This window comes from Protomyctophum parallelum, assembly GCF_964188405.1.
Source record: "Protomyctophum parallelum genome assembly, chromosome: 15".
Lineage (NCBI taxonomy): Eukaryota > Metazoa > Chordata > Actinopteri > Myctophiformes > Myctophidae > Protomyctophum > Protomyctophum parallelum.
The window spans coordinates 18,732,378-18,754,497 of NC_139710.1; the positions used below are offsets into that span (position 1 = coordinate 18,732,378).

At 40.5% G+C, this 22,120-nt stretch overlaps 2 protein-coding genes across 4 annotated transcripts in view; both read right to left on the reverse strand.

The window, feature by feature from the left end:
* The window catches only part of commd10 (COMM domain containing 10), a 65,247-nt gene extending 63,170 nt beyond the window's left edge, over positions 1-2,077 (reverse strand). For both annotated transcript variants that reach the window (XM_083785044.1, XM_083785043.1), the window contains exon 1: positions 1,946-2,077. In XM_083785044.1, coding sequence (XP_083641170.1) covers positions 1,946-1,974 — 29 coding nt within the window. In that variant the 5' untranslated portion in view covers positions 1,975-2,077. The remainder of the gene's footprint in view (positions 1-1,945) is intronic.
* A 1,787-nt stretch (positions 2,078-3,864) lies between these two features.
* On the reverse strand, positions 3,865-20,639 carry ap3s1 (adaptor related protein complex 3 subunit sigma 1). Of its 2 annotated transcripts, XM_083784681.1 has the most exons (7): positions 20,351-20,639; positions 16,044-16,135; positions 14,061-14,172; positions 9,557-9,628; positions 9,033-9,140; positions 7,217-7,258; positions 4,553-4,683 (listed from the first exon to the last, which is right to left on the reverse strand). In XM_083784681.1, exons 1-6 carry the CDS (start codon positions 20,417-20,419, stop codon positions 7,223-7,225), a joined length of 489 nt encoding a protein of 162 aa, XP_083640807.1. In that variant the 5' UTR covers positions 20,420-20,639; the 3' UTR covers positions 4,553-4,683; positions 7,217-7,222. The 2 variants fall into 2 exon arrangements, with proteins under 2 accessions (XP_083640806.1, XP_083640807.1); XM_083784680.1 differs by lacking the exon at positions 7,217-7,258 and having other exon boundaries at positions 3,865-4,683.
* Positions 20,640-22,120: the final 1,481 nt, after the last annotated feature.

Here is a 22,120-nt window from a genome sequence, read left to right on the forward strand (position 1 = left end):
AAAATATTTTTAGTTACTCCGCTGCGCCCTCTACTGATATTGCCCAGAGAACTGCCTCATAGAGAATATTGAAAACAAATCCCTTTCTGGCCAAAAAGTACCGTTTATACGTGTGGTGGGGGGCTCAGAGTGCGTCCACTAAGGAAAGTAGGCTTTCTAATGACACAACCCGCCTTTGTTTTGGTGAGTAGGAAAAACGTTCTTTTTATTTACGCCAAAGAGGAGAGGCTGGTCTGATTTCGATTTGAGATTTAAAACGGAAAGTCCCATAGCCTTACTGCGCAGGGCAGAATTGTAGAAGCAGTAAAAGGCTATGGAGTATGGACCAGAGCTAAGTGGTCCCCAGCCCCAGGTTGTTTCAGGGTGGTGGTCCCGGGCCTGGTTCACAATCAGTTGAGCCATCCCACCCTAGCATAATGAGCAGGGTTTAGGTGAGTTCTAGGTGTAACTGGCCAAGAAAACCTGACCAGTTTTTTTGAGAGGTCTGGGCTTATTTTGTAATGCCCGTGTGGTGCACAAGAGCGGTCTTGATATCGGAAAGTCGCTAGTTCATATCCCCGGAACCGGCACGTTAAAATTACCACCGTTGAAGTGCCCTTGAGCAAGGCATTGAACCCCTACCATGAAATGTTCTATGAGCAGGGCCTGGCTTAGCCCTCCAAGCAGAAACCAATGGTACTGAAGTTTCTGACTTTTTGACGACACAGACCATTGGGTCCTGTTCCAGCAGTATCCTGCCACCTGGTACGCGGACATACATAAAACATAAACAACGTGGATAACGCCTGTCTGCGCTCTTTGACGACATTTTTTCGTGTGAGGGCTTCTGAATATGTGAAGTATAAGTACCCATACATGCCGCTGCGAATATCTCCTGTGGCGCGGAAGCCGTTAAGTATTTTTAATCTTGGTTTGACCGATTTGGTCGCTTTGATTCTTCTCTTCCTTCCTTGTTTATTGACACCTCATTGTACCGCCTATCTGGCTAGCTAGTGGCGCTATAGCTATGACAGAGCAGATCAGAGGCAGGGACGTAGCCGCACAAGCCAACCGCACACCGGGAGGCGGTACAATAAACGGTAAACAAACAAGAAGAAATAAAGCGACCAAATCGGTCAAACAAAGTACTTAACGGCTTCCGCGCCACAGGAGATATTCGCAGCGGTTTGTATAGGTACTTATACTACAGACCCATAGGTACTCACGAATTCAGAATAACTTAAACTAAAAAAGGCCGTCAAACGCCGCAGATACGATCTTAGAGAGAATATTTATGTCCGCGTTCCAGAATTCCCATACGAAAATATAGTTATGAGCAGGGACCCTACATAAAACTCATCCAAATTTCAGAAAAGCTTTATGGAGGGTCCCGAAAGGGGCTAGGCCTGGCTGTAAACAAGTTATTGAGCTTAGTCCAGTTACCCTGGGTAAACATGGTAACTTTACTTTGCTTTGTGCTAGAGTGCATGCATAATCAAAATGAGTGACATTGGATGAGTGCTCAGGCTGTGCCCTCAACCCTGCAAAGAAATCTTGTTCTTTGGTTGACTTTCCTCGGATTACTTTGTGTTGCCTGTCACTGGAAAGATTGTCCTCTAAAATACAACCCAGGTAGGTAATTTCGTCTTTGGCTAATTCTGGACACAAAAATAATGGGCTTTTTTAGATGCTTTTTTTAGCCATGGTTCACAACTTCACATGACAGTCATGTTTCAGCCAGGGCTAATGCTTTTTATGTGAATGGCCAGTTGGCCACCAAGACCAACTCAGATTTGGGTCCCAAGTATAGCCTACAAACCGATAACAGGAGCAGAGAAAAACTATGCAGGATGGATGTTACAGTTACACTATGCATGCAGTCCATAGCAATAGCAATATAGCATACTACAGTGCTGTAGAATATGCGACGAGGAGCTATAGAATATGCGATTCATTTTCATCCTACCTTTGTGTTTCTTTAATAACAGCTGCCATTGTTGCCACTTATTGTCTTCAGTTACTTTAAAACAATGTTTAATTTTGTCAGAGCATCATCATGAAGCTACAGACATGTCTTTCCTGTTGCTGTCACAAGACAATGCACGTGAGCGTCAAAGCTGCGTAAACATTCGCTCATTAGATGTACTCCCTTTGTATTCTTCTGCCTGAAGATCCTGTCTGGAGCGGATATGGAAACGAGTTGTGTGCGTACGTGCGTGCCATAGGTGCGTGCGCGTAAGTGTAATTTACCGGATATAGTAAGTAGACGTTCACTAAGCAGCAGTGCACTAAGATGTAAATGTAAAGCTTGGTGACGCGAGTCTATCAGCATATATATCATATTATTAATTGTTGTATGAATGAAAAAATGCTTTTGTAAAAAAAAAAAAAAAAAAGATACCCGGATCAATGACTAGGGAACCATGGCCGAGGCAGTCAGGCTGCACAAAAGCTGCGCATAATGAGCACTTCGAAAGAACTGTCAAATTGTCTTGCACTAGAAAAATTGGCTTTAGCCATTAAAGGGAAATCTGATGACTTTCAAGAAATATGGGGACAGTTCATGCGTTTTATGGAAAGCAATCCATTAGGACCTGTATTAGATAATCCACAGTAATGTGGGGGGGGAAATGGGGAACATATAGGCCTATGTTTTATTTGTTTTTGATTGAGTTGTGTTTGTTATGATTGTATTTTTTATTTCTTTTTTGTTATTGTATTTGTGTATCTGTTATGTTTGTGTATTTTTCTGGACATTTTATTAACAAGATATCTGTAAACTGTAATGTTTTATATAATTGAAAAAGAATGTCAATATAGTTTAAAAAAAGAGCACTTTGACACTTGTCATGCCAATTTGCGCACCACTATGAGCAATGACTTTTATTATTATTATTTTTATTATTGTCTCCACCAGGCCGAAGGCATGGGGGGAGAGTATGTTTTGCACTCCGTCCGTCCGTCCGTCCGTGTGTGTGTGTGTGTGTGTGTGTGTGTGTGTGTGTGTGTGTGTCCGTCCGTCCGTGTGTGTGTGTGTGTGTGTGTGTGTGTGTGTGTGTGTGTGTGTGTGTGTGTGTCCGTCCGTGAGCAGCTAATCTCGGCCACCGTTAACCCGGTCGATGCCAAATTTTGCACACACACTCCCTGGATGCCAACGATGAACCTCTGCCCCAAAATTTCCAGAACGGCCTGTTATAGCACCACCAGGAGGCCGCTTTGTGCAAAACAAGTTTTTGCACAGTACACCTACAGATTTTGTCCAAACATCGCGCAAATTGGTACACAGTCTCTCTAGAGCCATTCAACGAAACGCGTCTTTCAGATTTCTCAGACTCCATCCTGATTCGTTAAGATTGGCTTCCAAAGTTCACAGGAGTGCTCAGTTTCAAACAAAATGCTGCAAATCATGAACACATCGCGTGATTTCCGTGAAATTGTGCACGCACATTCCCACTAGGCCGAGGAAGAAATGCCACATGAACAATTTCAACTCAGCCTCAAGGTGGCGCTATAACTGGCCGAAAAGTGTTTTTACCTCTAATTTACTTTTGTTGCCCTTTTATCCAACCACCAGATGAAGGCAAGCTGCAATGTCCTACATTCCTATCCTGGTGGAGACCTGTGCCCAGAAGGGCACTTTTTCTAGTTAGACATATTACTAACAAAAATACCAAATCGTACATGATCTACTGCTTGACCAGACAGATATTGTTTTTGGTTCTTTAGACAATATGAACATATTCCAATATCTGATATGCAGAATAAATGCTGCGTAGGCTATTTTATGCCATTCAGGTTCATGTGCATAGAAAACTCAAATATAGCTTATATAATGTAGACATAATGTAGGGCATCATCCAATAAACAGACAATAGACCCCACACAAACATTCAATACTTTATTATATGTTGCAAAAGGAGGAACAGGTACAGATTAAAATCAAAAGAAAATAATTTTATAAGACAAATTCTTTTAAAATATTTGTTTTGCATACAGATAAGAAAGGAAAAAAAATACAATTTCAGCATATATAATTTCATCAAACAGCATATTTGCTAGAACACAATTTTCTGCATTGTAGGTATACCTTTCACAAACCACTTGTAGGGATGACTTTCCAACACTGTAAGCAGACCAGTTTCAAATTGCTTGTTGAAATGGATTCACTTACACGCCAATCATTGCTCTTGCCTGGTGCATCAGAACCAATCAACCTGTCCAGAAATTCACAACCTAAACACTCAAACTGAAAGGATTTCCATTCAAAACTGAGCCAGGTCTGCACTGTAGCAGCTCAACGTTAAGGGCATGCCTCCAGCTGAGGCACGAGGAATGTACCACTGAAAAATAAATACTAATATTTTTCTCTCAAACAGAAAAAAAGACACATGTAAGACATTCATTTCAAAACAGGAAGAAGAGAGAGATAACGCCCAAAAAGGAAGGAGTTTTACTTCACACAGTACCATTGAGATTAAATACTTTTGACAAAACTTTGTCTTTGCAGGTTTTGGTAAACAGATTGCATCGCAGTAAACATTGGCTGACGTCTGCAGGTTCAGAATCTTGCTGCCACTATTTGAAGGAGGGTAAGTTTGGCACTTTTATGCTGATGTCACCAATGTTGATGTTTCTGGGCATTTCCGGGAGGTTCATGTTCTTAACGGCTGATACAGCACGAGCAGGTGCTCCTGCAATACCGGCCTATACAGACACACACGAAACAAAACACACAAGCGGGGTTACCAAGGGTTACATGAACAGTCAAACAAACATGCAGTACATCACTTAAATTACGTATGTCATGAATTACACAAGGCAGATGTGACGTTCACATTGGACAGATGCACGCACGCACACAACACATCAAACATACTAAACAGATGACAACAACTGACATAATGCAAAAGCATTGACAACTACTAGAAGAGACGATGTGCAAAATGTACATTCAGATGCCTATGTAGCTTTGTATGCACATGCATTTGGCTTCTATAATGGTTTGCACAACCAGAGCCAATTATGAATCAAGGACATTATTATTGTTGGCGTATTCAGGAGTAGTGGACCTTTTATCAAAAGGCATATGGAACATTGCTTGGAACCCACTGGACTCTTGAGGACCGATGGGGTAAAAATGGAGAGAACCGGGTAAAGCAGAAAAAATGGGTTTGAGTGTGGAAAGGGAAATGATGTTTTAGATAGACAGCATAGAATGTTTGTATAGATTCAGAAAACCTCAATGGCAAAAAGATAAGGAAAGATATTTCGGCTTGCGTTCTTCGTTGATTAGAACATTAATAGACCTCTAGTGGGGTGGAATGGGTCACTAACCTACTAGAATGAAAATCTTCTACAATTTAGCCGTCTACAGTACACAACATACGTTTACTGCAGGGACACAAGTAACTATGTTTAGGTGTTTAGGTGCTAACTAAATGAGAAGTTTGAATGCCTAACACTGCGCTACAACAGGACATCTATTCTGAGGGACAATGGAGGTAGCTCACTCTAACACAGTGAATCTCAATGTATTACACACAGGATTTCCAATGAAGCCCATTGGTATTAATGCGTTTTTCTGTACAGTTAATGCAATTAGAGACGATTTGTTTTACTTGTTGCCTAAAATAAGAGGACATTTGAGAATCACTGCAGTTAGAGATCTCCCACATGAATCTTTAGCAGACAGACCCAAAAATGATAAGTAGGTAGCTTAATCCAGGGAGCTGTGTACAGTAGTTTCCGGTGTTCTCGTTTAGCACACGATTGTAAGAAAACGAATTAGATGTGTGGACATATACCACAAGTACAACCAATTCATGGTACAGTAGCTCTGGCAGTGGGCCATATTTCTGATGATATACAATTGCTGGACTATACAATGACAAAAAAAAAAGAAGAGAGAAAAGGCACATGATCTTCATTTATCGCCATGAGTTCTTTACCCCTGGTGTATTTCAATAGACTCTCTGTGTTTTGGGCATTCCTCTCACTGAATCCTGTATCTAGTGAGTGGAGTTAGACAGAGAGACCACTGTGAGGTGGATGTTGATCCTGCACATGGGCTCAATGTTCAAGTGTCAGAATGAGGTTAACGGGTTTCCCTTTTGCTTCTTGGTGTGATTTTCCGGTAAAGCGCAGACTGACTCATGGCTGTGTAAACAATCACACCATGCTAACACCTGTAACACATTGCAACAGGTCTCTGGTTCTCTACTGTATATAAAGTCAGAGCACCTATAGATTATTTAGGACTGCTTGGTATAAAATTGAGGACAATAAGGCTCTGTAATCCTTGAGCCTACGCTGGTTTAGGATCACATTGCTCATGTAGTTCATTCTAAAGTGGGGAGCTTCACAATTTCTTCTCAGGTTAGAGATGACCGGTTCTTAATGCTACCACCATTAGATATAGTGCATTATGCAGCTTATCTGACAATCTCGTGTGCAACTTTTGTGTAATCGCGGGAAGAAACAAAAGGTCCAGCTGTAATATTTGGCCAATAGCTGTAATATAATTAATTATATGACAAAAAACATCACAACAGTGAAAATCTTGGAAGTTCTGAGCATGTTTTGCCTACCGATGCGATTAACTATGGTAAAGCAAATGGCAATGCATAGCACAGGAAGCGATAACTAAGTAAAAACAACTGCAGCAAGCTGACTTAATACATTGCTGAACTAGCAGATTATAGCGTTCAGGTTTTTCTCAATTGCTACACCAAGGCTCGACTTTGGAAACACTGTGGGTTCAACACCATAAATAGGTCTACCTAGTTAGTACATATGAGTTAGTACATACTGTATGTCTACATCTAGTTGTACCATTTAACACATTTTGGGCGGGAACCCATTTTGGGGTTATGCTTTAGCTATTGCTTTAGCTATTGAAAAATAGCAGATCTACAAGCTCATAGCTACGAGCTTTTAGGTCTGCTATTTTTGAAAATTCGAAGAACGACTGACATAGAAACATAGCTTTTTCAGAAAACTGTCAGGATGTAGAAGACATTTTTAGAATCTGATCTCAGATATTTTTTTTAACACTGGTTATGAAAAATGTTAATATTTGATGGAACAAAAGCATTGAGATACATTTTTGGGTCTGACCTGAAAGATTCCTAATATGTTAGTGACATTGTTTTGCCATTACGTGGTAGGATACTGTACGACAGTACGGCTCAGGGGGAGGGAGTAAAGTTACAGTACTCGGTTGTAAATTTAGCAGTACCTGTGTCTACCTGTCCTGTCTGGTAGACTGAAAGATAAACGTCTGCAAAAAGAGAGAAGAATGGAAAGAACTAGAAAGGGTCAGGAAAAAAGAGAGGAATGAGGAATGTTAAAAAAAGCAGATAAAAATAGTCACAGTTTTTCTCCATAGAAGTAGTGATGGAACCTACCATAAACCGCACTTGGTAGATATGTATGATATGATATCAGATATGTGATCTTAACACTCTTCAACTACAATTCGAACTATGAAAAAGTTAATGTATGTTCATTAACCAATATTAAATATCAGTCCTCACTAAATGGGAAGAACAGCTATATTTAGTATTATGCATTGCATGATTGCTCTAAAATTGGTCCAACATCTTGGAATTAGCATCAGTGAGTTGTAAAGCACACATTGCGGTCTAGGGTAGGTTCAAGAGGAAAGAGACAGAGCAGTTCTGATGTTTGTTGAACAATAAAAGCCTTGTCTTACACCATGTCGATCATAGAGGAGGTTATGTTTATTTTTTTCTAAAGGGAAAAACGTCAGAAAAAAGAAAAAACACACAGGACAGCTCAGATGCTCCACTACTCTGCAGTGTACAGTTTCTGTAGTCATTCATGTTGAAAACTGAACAGATGCGTTGGTCATAAATGAGCCAGTTAGGAAATCAAAGATACTTTGACCATTCATCATTCTCACGAGTTAACCCTTATGTTCAGCACTTTTAACATTAGACAGGCCAAGCAAATTAACCCTGAAAGAAACAATTACACGTGTTACGACTTTGTGGCTTCCCTTCGATGCATAGGATAGTCACTGAGAAAGCGGTATTAACCCCCAAACCTATTAGTGGTTATACTATAGTTCACCATTTCCATACTAAGCCCACAATTCAATAGTGCTAACATTGTTAGTAAATAGCAAAAATAAAAATAAAGAAACAAAAAGAGCCAATTCATCAGCACAGCTACACTTTTTGGTTTTCAAAATCTATAGTATGAAAAATAGAAATGACTTCATGAAATTGTCTCTGGCTGTTTCTGAGCACTGGATGAACAAATGGTAATGAATTCAAGACGTATCCACTAACAGAAGCTGTATGGAAAGCAAAGCGACATCCTTCTTTAGTTTAGAGTATAGTACCACATATCTAATGCATGGTCCACAGCGAGATATCAGCTCATTGATGTTAAAAATCACATTTGTGGTCTGGTTGACTATGAAACTGAAGGCTTATCGAATTAACATAATATGTATTACCATTAAATTACCATATTTGCTAGCAATTACCACATTACCATCTCACAAAAGAATACAAGAATACAACCCACTTCCAAGCCCATAACATGTCAAAGTGAGATGGACATTGGACAATGTGTAAAATATAAGACTGTGATCGGGAGACTTTTGATCAAGATTCCAGAGAGGCATTGGATAACATATGGGCGAATGCACACACCACAGAAATGACAACTTGTACATTATATACACTGAGCAGTACACAGTAAAATCCTGAGTGTTAATTTATACATTTGTAAATCAGAGACTGTACAAATGTTGGTTAAATTTGTTTACTCTTATAAGGACTTTCCAGTGTACAAGGGAGACAATAGCATTGGATATTGTGTATTCTGTGCTGAGAGCAGTCAGCAGTGCGGTAGCAAGAGGTAGGTTTCAGAGAAGGCACAAACAGTCGAGAGTGGGTTCGGGACGGTGCATCCACACGGGCACTGGAGAATAGCATGCAGGATGCAGCATTCACACATGCCTGCATATACAATACCATGAGGTCATACATATATGATGGGCTACACTTGGTCACACTTACCTCTGATTTCTCCATCTTGTTCTGGGCATCCACCTGTGTTATGATTTCATTCATGTTGGTCTCCAACACCATGCCACCCATCACCATCTCTGCCAGAATGTTGTGGACCTGCCAAATCAACGAAGAAGGTAAATATTGCAGTTCAAAATATACTTTTTAGAAGAAAAAAAGGCTAAAGAAAAAGGCAATCAGGTACACACAAACGATGAACGAAGTTCAGTTTTTGTTTTTATTTCAAGTGAAGTGAACTTCTTGTTAACTTTCAATGTTATGGTTGCACCATAGATACACCTTAATATACAACAACCCAATGAGTCAGTGTCGTGTAGTAATATTCTGATAATGTGAGTTATCTGGTAACAAAAGCCATGTTTAGCTTTATACCAAATATACTGTAGATACACCATTACACTATTACTTGCTACACTCCAACCGGGCGGGTTCCTGAATTCAGAACATTTCACAACCGATCTGTTCATCACAATTGCTCACAGGGAAGGTCTAAATAAAATGAAATTTCCTACCTTGTCTACGTGGAAAATTAAGTCAAGTTCACAGACATTCTCGAAACATTTGTCCAGCGTTTCCACAAATACCTGTAAATGGATAAATTGCATACAAGTCATTGTTTTGATCACAGTAGACTTTACAAAGAAGGTACCTTTTTTTATCAGCTATAATATTTTACAATTCACTCAATTTCCCATTGAGCACTGCATTGACAGTCTCTGTTGCTGCCAGGCTCCACTGTTGGTCTGGGGAAGGTGTGAACTATGAACAACCACCAGTGTTGCCAACTCTTGTGAGAGAAATAAGCCAACCCACCTCCAAAAACAAGCCCAAAACAAGCCAACTCTTGGCGAGAGAAACAAGCCCAATAATATAGCCATATAATACTAATAAATACAAATGTCATGCATTTATCATTATGAATAATATGTATGTCTATAATTACCATATGGTTTTGGTCATTTATTATACTATTACACACATAGTAGAGACACCAGGCACCATTTATACATCAAAGAAATGTTGGCCCAAAAACCTGCAACCTGAAATGGGAAAACAAAACGCAACTCTGGAAAAAAAACATTTGCGGGAAGCAAGCGGACTTGGCAACCCTGACAACCACATGCCTCCTCTGATACATGTGGAGTCACCAGGCAGGATCGTATATAGCAATATATATATACGGATAGTAATGTGTTTTACAGAGGACTCAAACTATGGTTGAAATTAAATCAATGGTGCCAACATGTATAGTTTCTGACTGGTTACCTGAATGATTATGTCTAATCTTGTTTTGTTTCACAAGTTAATGTAATGGGTGTGATTTTGATGTTGTAAAATATTAATAGTATATCGTTGCTGTCCGGAGAAAACCTCATAACTCCAGGTTTTTGATTTTTTTCCCCCTCAATAAATCAGTGCTATTGAACACCCTTTATGTCTGTGTGTTCTTTCGAAAATATTGAACCAATGGAAAGTAGTAAAAAACTCATTGGACAAAACCTCTTAACTCCATTGGACCCTCAAACTGTCTGCTAAAAGAGCTCCACCACCTCTCTCCTTCTCATGCAAGTAATTGACAATATCTAAAGTCACAACACCAACCTTTATGAGACAGTATTGCTTTTTTTTATATATATATATATATATATATATATATATATATATAAGGTTTTCTTCATTTCCTTAAAATTTAAATTTTTTCATTTCCTAAAAAAATGAACATTTTGGCAGGTGGAGCGAAATCCATTCGGGGCGGAGACGTAGGTCCCAACCTATTATCTTCCGTCGTGGCTTATTATTCAATAGGTCGCGGTTTAAATATTAATTCGTCCCGACGGTTTAATAATTCGCCCCAACGTTTATTTTCGTCGGGGCTATTTATGAATCCGTCGGCGTTCGCGACGTATTTTATAATAGGTCGCGGCGGTTTGATAATAATTCGCCTCGACGGTTTATTTTTCGTCGGGGCGAATGATGAATTCGTCGGCGTATTAATTAATAAGTCGAAAGGGTGCATGCCTTTTGTGGAGAACCTGCAGGGCAGCAGGCCTTTTTACGCGCGCATCGTGCCCGGCGATCGGCCCGGGCCCGGCACCACCGCGTGCCCTGCCCAACAAAACGGGCCGGGCCTGGGCCGACTTTGTCACTGCCCAACGGGCCCAGGGCCGGGCGGGCTCACGCGCCGTTATATTAATTTTCCGATGTGAATTTCACCCAGACTGGACTTGCAAGCACACTAAACGTGTTTTACATTATATCTCTCTCACTCCACGCCTATAAACTCTCGTCCTCTCTCTCTCCTAATTATTGTGCAGCGCAGCTGTACACACACACACACACACACACACACACACCGAGTACTAAGTAAGTAGCCTATAGGCTACGGCTCTAAAAACATAAAATACTGCGGGAGCATTATTACCACACTAAACAAAGTTGGATTTGTACATTGCAGAAACTGCAGAATGCAGATACATAACGTAAGTGTTCTTATTATTGTCCGTCTACTCTGGGTTTTATAATGCAGCGTGAGTCCGCGATAGCCGATCTGCAAGCTCACAACGCGTTGCGCTGATTGACAGTGCACGTGCAGCAGCTACTGTATAAAATTATATTTAAGTAGGCTACTATTTTAGGCCCGTGCAGGGCTCTAGTGTGTGTGTGTGTGTGTGTCGCATGCGTGCATGCATTAATTGTATTTTGATTTGAAATAAATAATGATGAATAGATGTCTATACTGTTGCTTGTGTGTGTGTTTTTTAGACAATAGACCACTTAGCATTTGATTTAACTATGAAAGAAATGAAGACGATGAAGGATATCATGAAATGTATGTTTCACTATATGTGCATGCTTAAAATAAACAGATCTACAAGCTTATAGTGTACCATAGCGTACATACCAGCGTACTTACGTTCAATAATAATTAGCATTATGTATTATTATTATTATTAACGAAAAACATAAATACTAGCCTACTATTTTATTGGTCTAGTTCAGTTGTTTGAAACAAAATGGTTGCTGCTTCTGATTAGTTACTAACTTTACTAGACCAATTTAAAATAGTATTAGATGTTTTTCGTTAATAATAACTAATTATTACTGAACCATTTTAGATGTTTATATTTCACCAACAGGCATGATATGCATTTATAGGCATAATAGGCCAGTGGCCCCCGGCGACTCCATTTTGCGCAGTACGGCGCAATCACAGCTCAGTCCATTTTAATATCATAGCGCTCACTTATCTATAATCAAATCATCTACTTGTACTCATGGCTAACAGGGCTTGGGCACTACCCTATATATTTTAGGGTTAATTTAGTAGGACCCGATTTTTAATTTCATTCAGAGGGAGAGTCATGGTATTTTACATATAGTGAAACATACATTTCATGATATCCTTCATCGTCTTCATTTCTTTCATAGTTAAATCAAATGCTAAGTGGTCTATTGTCTAAAAAAACACACACACAAGCAACAGTATAGACATCTATTCATCATTATTTATTTCAAATCAAAATACAATGTAATGCACGCACACATGCGACACACACACACACACACACACACACTAGAGCCCTGCACGGGCCTAAAATAGTAGCCTACTTAAATATAATTTTATACAGTAGCTGCTGCACGTGCACTGTCAATCAGCGCAACGCGTTGTGAGCTTGCAGATCGGCTATCGCGGACTCACGCTGCATTATAAAACCCAGAGTAGACGGGCAATAATAAGAACACTTACGTTATGTATCTGCATTCTGCAGTTTCTGCAATGTACAAATCCAACTTTGTTTAGTGTGGTAATAATGCTCCCGCAGTATTTAATGTTTTTAGAGCCGTAGCCTATAGGCTACTTACTTAGTACTCGGTGTGTGTGTGTGTGTGTGTGTGTGTGTGTGTGTGTGTGTGTGTGTGTGTGTGTGTGTACAGCTGCGCTGCACAATAATTAGGAGAGAGAGAGGACGAGAGTTTATAGGCGCGGAGCGAGAGAGATAGAATGTAAAACACATTTAGTGTGCTTGCAAGTCCAGTCTGGGTGAAATTCACATCGGAAAATTAATATAACGGCGCGTGAGCCCGCCCGGCCCTGGGCCCGTTGGGCAGTGACAAAGTCGGCCCGGGCCCGGCCCGTTTTGGTGGGCCGGGCCGGGCTCCGTCGGTACGGGCTTGCAGGTCTCTAACACTAACACACACACACACACACACACACACACGTGCGGTCCACGGGGACCCAGGGGTAGATCTGCTCTTTTCGGTGCGCAAAAGAGGTGAGAGCTCGGGAACGCAGGCTCGCCTGGAGACTGCGGAGAGCTCCACGGAACCGGGCCGGCGAGGCGCACGCGGTGGTGCCGATCACCGGGCACGATGCGCGCGTAAAAAGGCCTGCTGCCCTGCAGGTTCTCCACAAAAGGCCATGCACCCTTTGGACGTATTAATTAATACGGCACGACGAGTTGTAATACGCCGACTAATTCATCATTCGCCCGACGAAAAATAAACCGTCGAGGCAAATTATTATCAAACCGCCGCGACCCATTATAAAATACGTCGCGAACGCCGACGGATTCATAAATAGCCCAGACGAAAATAAACGTTGGGGCGAATTATTAAACCGTCGGGACGAATTAATATTTTAACCGCGACCTATTGAATAATAAGCCACGACGGAAGATAATAGGTTGGGACCTACGTCTCCGCCCCGAATGGATTTCGCTGTCTCTCCATTTTGGAGTTATGAGGTATCCTCCGGACAGCAACGATGTATTATTATTTTTGTACTTAACCCATTTTGGGCGGGAACCCCTTTTGGTGTTTTAAACATTATGTTATAATTTAGCTATTGAAAAATAGCAGATCTACAAGCTCATAGCACGCCACCGAGTGGCGCGCTATGAACTTGTAGGTCTGAATGGGTTAATTGGATTTTAGACTATAGTGTTATTGTGCAATAATATGCAATGTGATGCCAAATAAATAAACATAACATACAATAAGTGCTGGACCTCTTACCTGGATTAGGTCTAATATTCCCAGTTCACTCTCTGAGGAGTCTACACAAAACACGAAGTACAGTGTGGCGTAGTGTCTGTAGATCAACTTGTTCTCAGAGCCACCAATTAACCTAAAGTAATAGATAAGATAGAGTAGAGGTCAAAACTAAAAAGCATATTGTTAGAGACAGAACCTCACCCAAATCAATATTTTTTTATTCAAGTGTACCAAAACATAAAAGTTATTTTGCTATAACACTATATTGCTGCATGTCCCGCTGGGAGACCCTGTGGGAGACCAAGGACCAGATGGGGGGAGATTATATCTTCACACTTGAAGATGGATGGATGAACTATAAACTATCAAGTCAATTAAATTGTTCCGTAAAGTAGAATGTAAGAAGCTGTGAAAATGAATCCCCCAAACAATAACCCATTAGGCCTGTCACATTTATTACCTAATCAATTATTTGATCAAAATTATTGTCTCCACCAGTCAACAGAATCCGAATCGTTTCCATGTTGAAATATGTGATGTGACTCATTGTGAGCTTGTAGATTGGCTATTTCCACAATTTTGTAATACATAATAAAATATGGACTATATTTATTTGAATTTAAGTTCATTGTTATAACTGCCCTGTTATGAAAAACAATTAAATCATTAGTTGCAATAATTAGTATGACAATTAATGGTCATTCAAGTAAGATTTCATGATCGTGACAGACAGGTGTTATCAGGAGTGTTCTACTACGCAGTACATTACCCAACATAGGCAGCGTGTTTTATAGCCAAGGCACAGACAAAAACATCCAGAGATACCTAGATAGGCCTAAACAACAGCATGTTTTAGGTCACAGCATATTCACGTGTAAAGATAGGGCACATGATATGGTAACACGGTTGAGGTATGGAGACATCACCCCTGACTAACCTATTTAGGACTAGGTACGATAAGACCACACTGGCCTTAGTCTTATCACACAGTCCCCTTGCAGAAGGCGCTTTCCCACAGAACAAACACATTGCACCTTCTAAATTGTGTTGTATATGGAACATAACCTACTGTGAAGCTGTTCACATAAAGTTTACCTAACTTTTGCTAAGGGAAATGTTACCATTTTATTTTATTTTAACTCTTTGAATGCTCTTTCTTGCACTCATTATTCTATCCCTCTGTTTGCTGTGCTTGCTGTGTTTTGTTGTTTGAATGGTATGCTATCTATATGCTGATGCATTGTCTGTAAGGAAGCCAAACAGAAATAAGTTTTACTCTTATGTACCTGTACACAAGATGTAACAATAAAGTACAACCTTGAACCTTGCACGTTGCATGCAAACAAACAAGCAGAACACCAAACAGGAAAACTCAAAGAAGTTCTTTCAGCACCCCACGTGTAGTTTTCTGAAGGTGGTTTTAAAGAAACTAGTACTTACAGTAGCATACTTCTAAAGGCAGGTGTGTCATACCATAATTAAGTCGCTGACATTTTTCCACTTGGACCTGGCATGGACATGTCACCAAGCTATAATTTATGTTTCTTTACATTGTATTACAAATAATGTGGCTGTGGTGTTACGTTAAATTAAATGCTTTTGCACCTAATTATTTAATGCAGTGTATCAGGTGTTGTGTCAGCTGTCTCTGATGTAATCATGTAATGTCCTGTAATGAAAGAGTGTCAAAGAAAGCATAGAACACGGAGAGAGGGAGAAGGAGATACAGACAGAGCAAGAGAGAGGACGGATAGTTTTGCTGGTAATCTAACACCTGGGACCATATTCATTAATGATAAATGAATATCAAACTACCACTGCCATTGATCATCACTGAAAAAGCCATTTTCCTTAAATACTAATGCCACTAATGCCATAATATTCTCAGAACGCTCTTAAGATTTTAGTCAGGCTGAACCACTACAGAAAACGTACTTTTTCAGTGATGAGGATGCACCGAACAGGCCTGATAAAACGTACATATGATATATCCCCAACACTTACATTCCTCCTTCTAGGAAGTTGCAGACATTCTCGTCCCTCTTCGAGACCAGGTGGAATGTTTCCCTGATGATTTGTTGTTCTGTGTCTTCGCTCTGTGGAATGGATGAAGAAAATAGGCAGGAGAAGGCATGATACAACAATATACACCTCATTAGACGCAGTGGAGCATTTATTCCCCCCTGGCCAGAATGAGAACAATAGACAAAAGGAATATATCTATAGATGTTGTGATAGAATCCAACCAATGTAAAGTAGAAAAGGTGAGCCAACATGTGACATCAACTTGGCTTTGGCTTCTAAGGGCCAGATGTAAAGCTCTGCCTTCAGCCAGGCTTTGTTTTAGAAGGAGGAAAGCCATATCCTTTATCCTTCCCAGGCCATTACCCTTGTCGTATTTAAACAAACCGTCCACTGCCAGTGCCAGTAGAGTTACTGAGTCAGAGACTATACAGTATATGTGAAAACTAGCCTAGTAATACAGGTTGTCGCAAACCTCACTGTAACCAAATATTTATGAGGCAAGCTGCTGTCAGATCATTTGTACAACGTCTATCATTACACAGGATTGAAAACAATACACAGGGGATTGAGTAAAACAATACATCTGTTTAAAATCATGTACTGTGCATCTGCATTTAATTATCCAACACTGAGCCAGCTGCAATAAAGGGCGTGTTCGGAAATAGCGCACTGAGCGCACTGTGCAATGCAAACTAATAGGGGGAGAGAGTAGTGACGCGTTCGGTAGGATTTTGGTCACCATCTTCCTGGCTACATGTAGGCTACTTGGCTGCCAGTCTGTAGTTCTTAAGTTTGCTTGTCAGTGACGCTGGTGTGTATACTGTCACTGCAGTACACTATCTTCCATCTCTCCCATCTTTGACTTGTCACAACTCTTCTACTCTATGGCTCTGGTGGCATTATTATTATTATTAATGTTTACATATTACTTGACGAGAGGACATGTGGACATATCCTTATGGAACCAGGGAGAGGGGGAGAAATACCACGAGAGTGACGAGTGATCAGTCAAACATGTGTTCTCTCCGCAGTAAATAAATAATCTGTCTGCGATCTGACCATTAATATTTTGATTGCACTGTCATGCTCGTTTGAGGAAAGGTATAGACTAGAGCAGAGCATACATGTGTTTGGGAATGTTCCTGAAGATTATGTGATTTTGTCATCCTGACACCCAAATCAAAGAAACCATACAGCGTGTATTTAATTATTTGATAATTAAGCAGCAGCCTACTACTATAGCCTACTGGTAGGCAGGAAAATGGCAACCAGAATAACCCGTTCTGAGCTAAACTCCTCCTGCCCTATAGGCAAGTGCGCTCCCGGTGCAGCAGTGGGCATTTCCGAACGCACCCAAAGGGTGTTATCTTGCCTCAGAGTTAGTAATAGGTAAGTGAGTGCATATTGTGTGACTGTGTGTGAATGTGATAGATCGATAGATAGATAGATAGATAGATAGATAGATAGATAGATAGATAGATAGATAGATAGATAGATAGATAGATAGATAGATAGATAGATAGATAGATAGATAGATAGATAGATAGATAGATAGATAGATAGATAGATAGAATGTATGCAGATAGTCAAGGGCTTAGACGAAACTTGAAGAATTGAACCTGCAAAAAGCACAGAAGCAGCCTTGATTCTGTCTCTATACACATACAGACAATGTATGCATGTGCGACAATGTGTGAAACCACAGACTTACACTTGTTCTTAGCCCCTCTCGGACCCCCCGTTGAGCTCTTTTCATCGCTGACCCGTGGGGTCCCTGTTCATCAGTTGAAATCCTTATGGAAATTATGGAATACGGACGGACTTAGTGTCGAAAACGCCCGTGCTGCACTGTGTGAGAAATCGTGATAAGTTTCAAAAGAAGCATATAAGAGCTATAGGAGAGCTAACGGAAACGGCTGCAAATTTTCCTTTGGCGCAGAAGCCGTTAAGTATTTTTAATCTGTGTTTGACCGTTTTGGTAGCTCTGAAATTCTCTCTTCCTTCCTTCCTTATTGACATCCCATTGTTGTACCACCTCCAGCCCAGTAGCTAGCAGATCAGAGGCAGGAACGTAGGTACACCAGCTAGCCATGTGTCGGGGCTGGAGGCGGTACAATGGGATGTCAATAAGGAAGTCAAGGAAGGAAGGAAGGAAGGAAGAGAGAATTTCAGAGCTACCAAAACGGTCAAACACAGATTAAAAATACTTAACGGCTTTTGCGCCAAAGGAAAATTTGCAGCCGTTTCCGTTGTCTCCTATAGCTCTTATATGCTTATTTTTAAACTTATCACGGGTTCTCACACAGCGCAGCACGGGCGTTTGACGCTAAGTCCGTCCGTATTCCATAATTTCCATAAGGATTTCATGGGTCAGCGATGAAAAGAGCTCAACCGGGGGTCCGAGAGGGGCTAACTTGTTCTCTAACACTGTAAATACCGTAGGGGTGCCACAGTTATTTAAGTAGCAGTTAATTATGTGCTTCACAATTAGCCTTTTTGATAAATCAAAAAGTAATCAATAGAAATACCTAGCCCCTTTCGGGACCCTACGTAAAACTTTTTTGATATTTTGTTGAGTTTTACGTTGGGTCCCTGCTCGCTACTGTACTTTCGTATGGAAATTCCTATTTGCGGAAATGGAGATTCTCTCTAAAATAGGACCCGCGGCATGTGACGCCATTATTTTCCTTGAGTTATTCTGAATTCGGTAACTTTAAGTAGCTATACATCCAGCTGCGAATATCTCCTGTGGCGCGGAAGCCGTTAAGTATTTTTAATCTTTGTTTGACCGATTTGGTCGCTTTATTTCTTCTTGTTTGTTTACCGTTTATTGTACCGCCTCCCGGTGTGCGGTTGGCTTGTGAGGCTACGTCCCTGCCTCTGATCTGCTGTGTCATAGCTATAGCGCCACTAGCTAGCCAGATAGGCGGTACAATGAGGTGTCAATAAACAAGGAAGGAAAAGAAGAATCCAAGCTTCCAAATCGGGCAAACATATATTAAAAATACTTAACGGCTTCCGCGCCACAGGAGATATTCGCAAAGGTATGTATGTGTACTTATACTTTACATATTCAGAAAGCCTCATACTGAAGAATATCGTCAAACAGCGCGGGGAGGCGTTTTAACATGTAAACATGAGCCAGTAAATGTTTTAATCAGGTGGCATGGACGACGTGGAACAGGACCCAATGCACTGGGTCGAACAAATGTCAGAAACTTCAGTAGCATTTGGGTTCTGCTTGGAGGGCTAAGAAATACCTAAACCTGAATTATAAAACCTACAGTGTCAGTAGCCTATATCTGGACTGTAATACTAATACATGTGTGAAATGAATCATAATTCACAAATGTCATCTGTATGTCTGATATCCATCTTAGTAAGCCTATAAATCAGGTCAAAAGGTTCAAAGCCCCCAGGTGGTGGGTAGGTATAGATGTAGGCAGGCCTATTTAAAAATAAATTAATTTCTATATTGACATCGTCGGTGTAATTGAGTTGCTAGAGAACAGCTGGGTACATTTCCTGTCAGCTACAAATAAAGTCACACTCCCTGTGATACTGTAAGGACGCCGGGGCAATAAATCTAATTACAAAAATAAACCAACGCAGCCAATTGCCAGGCAAGATACGGTAGATGATCCATTATGAAACATAAGATTAATTCGATTTTTTTTTTTTTACACAACAGGTATTATATAAATATACGGTACAGGATCCGCATATCGTTGAATCCATGTGGAACCACGAGTCAATCACAAGGGCATCATTAAGTCATGTGACATAAACAGACTGACCGGACTGCACTGATATGCATGTCTGCATGATAGCTCTTAACTTCATATTCTACTGAGCAGAGCAACAACAACAAAATGAAACGTCCGCACGCGCCGTCTAGGAAATAATATAGGCCAGCTTTGTCTTGCACATGTTTAATTATTCATCGCTGAATGGACTGTGCGGTGGAGACTGACATCTTATACAATAGTATCAATGACGCCATGCAAAAATATGCACACCATGGATGCAATAAAGTTCTACCCATGCAATGTCTCAGATTGCTTCTTTTTTTATACATAAAAGCTTGTTCAATTGATTACATATCGTATTACTATTAGTGTATGTGATTGATGTACATGTAAAAGGTAGCTTACTCTATAGAGACCAAAAACATTACAGAATGTTTTAGCTAATCTAATATCGGCGATTCGGCGTATCAATCACACATGACGCGCGTGTAATATCAAACATGCGTGGCTGAAACACATCATCTCAATGTTACTCACATAGTACTCGTAGAATTTAGAAAGCCTTGGTTTCCCATGGTTGTTGAAAATTAGAATGGCTTTTATCATGATGATTGTAGTCGGATGGAGGCGGGGAAGCACAACGGGATCAGTCTATTAAAGACTGGTGTATGTCAACCCCCGTGAACCCAAATCTATCTGGAATTCGGTACCAGATCTCGATTTGAGGATTAATACGGTCAGTTAGCTCGAGCTACAGGCTACTGCTCCATCCTCTGTCCACGGAAACAATCCTCCACGTCAAACGACCATTCATTTCCACCATCTACAGCTGCCGTACTGGAACAAACTGAACGGCTGAGAAGAATGCGAAGCAAGCTTCCTGAAAGTGTGTGTGTGCGCGCGCGCGCGTGTGTGTGTGTGTGCGTGTGTGTGTGCGTGTGTGTGTGTGTGTGTGTGTGTGTGTGTGTGTGTGTGTGTGTGTGGGTGTGTGTGTTTGTGTGTGTGTGTGTGTGTGTGTGTGTGTGTGTGTGTGTGTGTGTGTGTGTGTGTGTGTGTGTGTGTGTGTGCGTGCGTGCGTGCGCGTGCGCGTGCGTGTGCGTGTGTGTGTGTGTGTGTGTGTGTGTGTGTGTGTGTGTGTGTGTGTGTGTGTGTGTGTGTGTGTGTGTGTGTGTGTGAAGAGAGATAGAGAGAGTAGTTTTTTTCCTCATACCTTTCAAAGAACCTGCGGAGGGAGAGATATATTGTTTTGTCTGTTTTTGTCTTGAGTGAGACATATTTATATTTATATCATATCACGATATCATTACAAAATAGAATGAATAGAAATGTTTTCTTCTATTTTCACTATTTTTGTTTAGGGTCCATCTCATCCATAATAATAACTACAGTGAAAGATGTCCCAAAGGAAATCAGCCACAAGGTGGAGCAAAAGTACATCTGGTACTGATGATGTGGCAGCCCAGACCAAAATCTGGCACCAACTTTCCAAATAAAAACAGAACTTGTAGGCTAGGCTTGACTATCTAATTTGGGGGGGAGAAGAAAAAAACCATTGGTCCCTATGAGTTGAGCTGACAGTTATTTAACAAAACCACTCAACCAAGACTCATATCTTAATGGATAACCACTTTATGTATATTAAAACACATCCTCTTCCACAGAACTATATGTTAATTTACTATTTATTTTCCTGCAATAAGGAAACAACGTTCATATTAATATTGACCATTTATTTATATTTAACACGTTGTCAAATGCCAGATATAGCACTATACTAAAATGTAGCCTATTACATGTTCTTGCTGACTGTAAATCTCTCTGGATTTAGTGGATTATTATGCTAAATGCATACATTGTAAATTGTAATTTAAATGTAAGAAATCGACAAGCATTCCTTAGTAGGCCTAATGTGACTTTTAAACCATCCTTAATAGACATTTTGTTTTTAATGTGAGAGGTCGACTAGGCCTATATCTATCTCTAAACAGCTGCATTCTATTCTTATCTATTTTCTATGGTCTTTCTTTCATTGTTGAAACTGCTACTATTGTTGTTGTGGCCCATGAGGGCCAACATGTTGTAGGCTAGGCTACTCTATTGTCCAATTCAGTGTATGAAGGAGCACAAAACGAAGCAGCAGCTCTATTGTGAGTGAAATGGCAAAGTAATAGAATCCCACAGGGAGGGAATGTTGTAGTGACGCTGTAGTGACAACGTGGTGGAAGGCTGGAAGCTATGGGTGGAAGGAATTGGGCACAGAGGATTAGTCCAAGTTCTTAATGTGTGAATTAAACCAACCCATTTCAT